The sequence below is a fragment of the Rhincodon typus genome, chromosome 5, assembly GCF_021869965.1.
Source record: "Rhincodon typus isolate 14 chromosome 5, sRhiTyp1.1, whole genome shotgun sequence".
In the NCBI taxonomy this organism is placed as follows: Eukaryota; Metazoa; Chordata; class Chondrichthyes; order Orectolobiformes; family Rhincodontidae; genus Rhincodon; species Rhincodon typus.
In genome coordinates this window covers 29,982,660-29,988,730 of record NC_063336.1, presented here as the reverse complement: position 1 = coordinate 29,988,730, position 6,071 = coordinate 29,982,660, and the positions used below count along the sequence as shown (strand labels likewise).

Genomic DNA, 6,071 nt, shown 5'->3' with positions numbered 1-6,071 from the left:
GAATGGTTGGGATAAACTGTTTCTGCTGACTGGGAGTCTAGGATAGAGGCCATGGTCTAAAAAATTGGATCCAGATCTTTCAGTAGCAAAATTAGAAAACATTTTGACATGCAAGGACAACAGCAATTTGGAACTCTGTTTCACAATTGGCCAACTGATTAAATAGCAACAGTTCATGAAAATCTGAGATTGACAGACTAAAAGTACTGAGTGTATGGGGTAAAAAGCAGGTTTAAAGATCACCTTGAGCGTCAGTTATGACTTCAGTGAATGCCAGACAAGGCTGAAGGGGTAAAAAGACTACTCCTGCTCCTACGTTCATTAGGATAGGAACGCTACGCAGTGAGTAAGCCTCTTAGTGTTAAATCAGTAGTGAAGACATTTTTCTGAGAAAGGAAAGCAATCTTGCCATGGAGCGGCTAATGTTAAACAACCTATAGTGGTTTCTCATTAAACGTATGCAACTTATTGAAAAGTGAAATTCCTATTAACTTTGTAACACAGAACATGGTTACCAATTTCCTCAGAGACTAACAATATTTAAGGACAAGATTGAGCTAAATGTACACCGAAGAAATTCATGAACATTGTTGGAACGAAGAAGCTGTTTCTCTGATAATAGATTCTTAGTTAAATTTTTAATATTTTTAAAAAACATCCAAGTTGGCAGTTATTCCTTTACTATGTTTTTAAAAATGAAAGGCAACCAACAGCATCCATAAGAAATTCTCTATCCAGGTGCAAACAGAATTGAACTCTGCTAAAGCTTTATGAAATCCAGGTAATATTGGGTTGCAATTGTTCAAATTCAGCTTTATTATCCACATTGAGGGCCAGGTGTGTTGACCCTGCTTGTTGGTGAAAGTTAATGAAATTTGTTATTTAACAGCCATTTTGTGGTGCAGTGGTAATATCCCTACCTCCGAGCTAAGAGGCATGGGTTCAAGTCCCATCTATCCTATTTGTGTGTCCTAACATGTCTGAACAGGTTGATTAAAATGATGATATTAAATGAGGCTGACATATCATGGCTGGTGGACTGGGCAGAAGTCAAATGCCAATTTCAGGGCCCACTTTGAGAATTCAAACCAAGATTGTGGCTCGGACTCTTGTGGTTCTCAGGCTTATGGATTTATTTTCCATGTTCTTTGAAACTGCTGGATGCAACATGTAACTTTAACAGAAGGGACAGTTTAATTCACAAGTTGGAAACCATCTGGGATGCTAGTCTGCCCAACTGGGAGTCTTCAGTTGAGGCAAGATCAGTATAAATAACCATTCTCATTCAAAACCTGCCAGCCAGCTGCTGTCCAAAGCATTCAACTAAGCCATAAGTGGGAAAGGTATTGGGTGGGATTTATTTCACTGGGTCTTTGGCTGGAGCCCAGGGCAGCAGAGGTCTGTACTTTCTTTATGGACTTGAGGAACACTCAAGCTCCACTTTGTGATGATCCAACTCCAATACCTACTTTGATCCCACAACTATCTCGGTGTATCAGATTACACAACGCCACAGTGGTGGAATTTTATAGGAGCCCAAATGACATGGGCTATGATGAGATATTTGGAATAATCATTTGAGAAGTCAAGTGAGGCTTTTCTCAATGTTATGAGCAACTGGCTACATTTCCAATTAAGTTCTAGGTGTCAAGATGAGATTCTGACTAGGCAGTGGTGAGATGCCTATTAAGAGGAATTATTGCTTGTAGTCAGCATTATTAACTGCATATCATGTCTCATTATTATGCAGCTTCCTATACTATCAGAACTGCTCTAAAGAAGAGTCATATCAGGCTTGAAACATGAACTGGTTCTCTCTCCACAGATGCCATTGATTGTTGACAGGTTTAGCTTCTCCAGAACTTTTGTTTTTATTAAATGTTGCACTAGTATTTTTAACACGTATTGTATATACCAACCCAGTGTAACTTTTTGTGTTCTTCACATATTTGGTTTATTTGACCAATTTTGCTGTCAGAGGCCAATGACATGCAGAACTTATACAGCCATAGTCGCCAAAACAACACTCATTTTCACCATCCCAACATCTTGGACAAATATCTCAGCTTCTTCTGTTGTGTGCCAATTTTGCCAGCTGCCATTCAAATTATTTTTATTTTTACGATAAATGCATGTCAATCATTGCTATTCTCATACATGTATGTTTTCATGGAGTGATGTCGCTTGGTCTCTTTTTTATGGTCGTCCTTGCAACCTGGCTAAAATCTAAAATATGCCCATTTTGGGCACTCTGATATAAAAGTTTTAAATATGTCCTTATGTAAGTAGTACAAACACATTAATGTTTTCTCAAAAGATGAAATGAAGTGCAGAAAGATACAAAATTGAAAATGTGTTAAAATTATTCTCTATAACATATCTATTTTTAGCACATTAATCATAAAAATCTTTAATCATTTTGTGTTGAGGATTCAATTTTCCTTTGATTAGACTTTGCACATGGAAGAGTTTCCAACCCCCTCATGTTCCACTTGATTTTTCTGCAATTACATTTTCCCACTCTTGAATCTGCATTATCTTGAACATACAACTCAGTTCAATGGCTAAGGCTGTTAGTGTGTAGCTCATAAGTACCTGAGACTGCAGAGCTTCTTCACGGAGCTTTGCAAAAGAAAGAGCCTCCCGGTCTTTCTGCAGCTCATTAATTTGTTCTCGAAGGTGTTTCATCATAACCTATAATTATATAGTGACAGAATTAGATAATGTAGGAGTATACTTTAGTGTTCTTCAAAATCTTCTTTTTTATTAAAATAAGGGGCGCAATTTAAAAAATAAAGGGAGATGTCACTTAAGTCCGAGGTAAGGTGAAAAGTATTTTACTGAGAGAGTTGTGATCCTTTGGAATTCATTACCCAGGTGCTGTGGAGGCTCAGTCTTTGATTATATTTAAAGTAGAGATCTGATTACCAGTGGTATACAGGGTCATGGAAATGGCGTGAGTAAAAGGCACTGAAGTGTTGTTCAATCAGCCATAATCTATTGAATGGCAGGACAGGCCCAAAATGCTGAATGGTCTAATCTGTTGCTATTTTTGTTCTTCTAAATGCCAATGTACAAGCCTAATCGCCAACTTACAAGCCTAATCTACTCCACTTATCCTCAAGAAAAAAATCTCCTTACCAGGAATCAACCTTCTTTGGTCTGCCAGGATATATTTTCTTAGATATGGGGACCAAAACTGTTCACAGTATTGCAAGTGTGACCACACTAGTACCTTGTATTGTTTTAGCAAGGCTACCCTATTTTCATACTCCATTCCCATTAAATTAAAGGCCAACAGTCCATTTGTCCTCCTCACTACCCGCTAAACTCATATGATAGCATTTTGTGAATCATAAGATTCAAAGATCCTCAAATCTGTAGCTTTCCTCAGATTTTCCCCCATTTAAATGATATCCAGCTCTTTGATTCTTCCTGCTAAAGCGCATAACTTTACAATTTCCCACATTGTATTCCATCATCCTCATTACTTGCCTTCCCACATTCACTTGTGCCATCTCTAAACTATACTACATCCTCTAAACTATAGAGTAGAAGTCTATAGTACATTCACTTCTGTCATCCAAGTCATTGGCATATATTGTAAATAATTGTGGCCTCTGTACTGATCCATGCGGCTCTCCACTAATTATCGGTTGTCATTCTGTAAATGTCCCCTTTATCCCAACTCTGTCTTCTGTTAGCTAGCCAATTTCCATCCATGCTATTATACCACCTCCAACACCACAGGGATCTTATGCACAGTACCATATCAAGTACCTTTTGAAAATCCAAATATATTGCATTTACTAATTCCTGTTATCAATCCTGTTTATTGTCCCCTTAAATAACTCCAATACACTTAACAAAAGAATTCTGACTTTTTAAGATTCTGACTCTGAAATTCAGCTAAGCAGTCAAAATCTGCAAAAGAGATGTCTGGCCTTCCATTCTGCCTACTTCTATTGCTATGGTCAATGCTGAGCTGAGCTCTAAGAACAACAAAAGCATTTTGTTCTGCATGGTAGTTTGGTGGTGGAGTGGAATTGTTTATTTGGCTTGAAGGGTCTGTTAACTTTGATTGACAGTTCTATGAACTTCAAAGTTTTGAATGGTTGATTGTAATGTTCATGGAATAACAGCAAAGACATGCCAATGTTATTATATGGTTTATTGTTATGTACCTAGTGGATCATGACTGAATGGGCTTGTAGGTTGCATGCATCTGGGTGGAGGGAGTAGAATGACGGCTGGAGGACTAAACAACCATGAATAGAACTGGGCTAATGTCCTGAAAGGGATCTCAAACCTGCTAGCCTTGCCCAAACCTGCCTGTGATGCCGCCACAGAAGGCATTGGCCTGAATCTAACCTGTAAGCAATTTCTGCAGCAATACCCACAGTGAATGAGCTGTCTTTTGAAAAAAAAAATAAGGAATGTGCCATTGAGAAATGGTCCAACACAGGGTTCTTGAAATTAAGACAAAAGTCCAGTTGCATGATTATAAAAAAGGAACTCATCATGGAAATGGAATATAATACGAAACCTTTCTATAACTTGTACTTCATCAAGATGCAAATACGAGAGTCGCCATTGTCCTACCAGATCACAGAGTTGCTCTCTCATTAAAGAGACAGAGAGAGAGTGAGAAATGACTGGTGATGGTTTAACCCAAGGGTCACCACATCTCAGGACAGGACAGCAAGTAAGAAGGACAGTCCTTCATGGTAACCTCAGGTCAATGCAAGAACTTGAACCCATGTTGTCAGCATCATTCTGCACCGCAAACCAGTCTTCCAGCCAGCAACACATATGAAATTCCTTCCCCCGTATATATGCCAGATCATACAGCTGCGCGTCAGATAGTAATGCAGCTGTATGGATTCATGGTTCCGGTTTCGGATGAACTCCACTTCAAAATGAAAAATAGAATTCTCAATGCACAAAGTGAAGATTAACAGTTGAGGGCAGGGGTTTCCCACCACAGAAGAGAATGTGGCTTCATGTGACTTTGTGATCCGTAGCCAAAAATCATTAAACATGTCATCCTTCTGGATCGGGGAAAACAATAGGACTACATAACTACACTAAAAAGCAAAAAAAAAAAAAAAACCATTGCAAAGTATCTGAATAAGAATCTAATTTCAAATGTAAAAGTAAAATTGCTGGAGGTATGCAATTTCATGAGAGTCCATATATTTGTTCCAAATTCAGAACTTCAGCACTTGGAAACCATGTTTGAACAACTTTGGATGTGCCAACATTTTGTTACAAAATCCATACAATTATACAATGAAAATAAATATTCTAATGTGTCAACATATTCTGACAAATTTCTCGTTTAAAAAGTTGCAGTGACTTAACTAGAAAAGTAAAATTTTACTTATAAAGCCGCTTTTGTGAAATGTTCTGCAGTTCCAGACTGTGACAACTGGAAAATTCTGCAATGAACCTCCTGTCCAGGACCTCGGAATGACTGAACAGTTGCATAAGTGTAAAGGTGCTTCTCCTACATTGGCACCCACTATAACTTGTACCGTGCAATTCACATTTCGTCAACACTAGAAATCTCTGATCAAAATTCTTCATAACAAATCGAGGAAAAACTTTCCAGATGTCTCCTTTCTATAATGACTCATACTTTTAGAGCCATTTTTCAATGTCTTGCCTATCCAGCACTGACCAAATGGGTGCAAGCCCGCTTTTCAAGACTTGAGTATATACTTTGGGCAGAGTCTGGTTTGCGATGCAGAATGGTAACAACAGCACGGGTTTAATTCCTACACTGGCTGAGATCACCATGAAAGTCCTGCCTTCTAAAGCTCACCTGAGGCATAGTGACACTCGGGTCAAACTCACCACCAGCTGTCTTTCTCTAATGAGATAGCAGTCCTATGATTCTCTGACTATGGTGACTATTACTACATTCCTGCATTGATGCCCGAAGAACCAACATTCTAATTATACCATTAATGCAAAGCCATAAGATCTACAAAAAGAGATAACAAGGTGTAGAGCTGGATGAACACAGCAGGCCAAGCAGCATCAGAGGAGCAGGAAGGCTGACATTT

The 6,071-nt window shown here is 38.5% G+C and overlaps 1 protein-coding gene across 1 annotated transcript in view; it reads right to left on the bottom strand.

The window, feature by feature from the left end:
- Window positions 1–2,481: 2,481 nt before the first annotated feature.
- LOC125483105 (centrosomal protein of 162 kDa-like) overlaps window positions 2,482–6,071 on the bottom strand; it is a 27,971-nt gene continuing 24,381 nt past the window's right edge. Inside the window, exons 8-9 of the mRNA XM_048596717.1 lie at window positions 4,983–5,087; window positions 2,482–2,694 (exon numbers count right to left, since the gene is read on the bottom strand). Coding sequence (XP_048452674.1) covers window positions 2,482–2,694; window positions 4,983–5,087 — 318 coding nt within the window. The remainder of the gene's footprint in view (window positions 2,695–4,982; window positions 5,088–6,071) is intronic.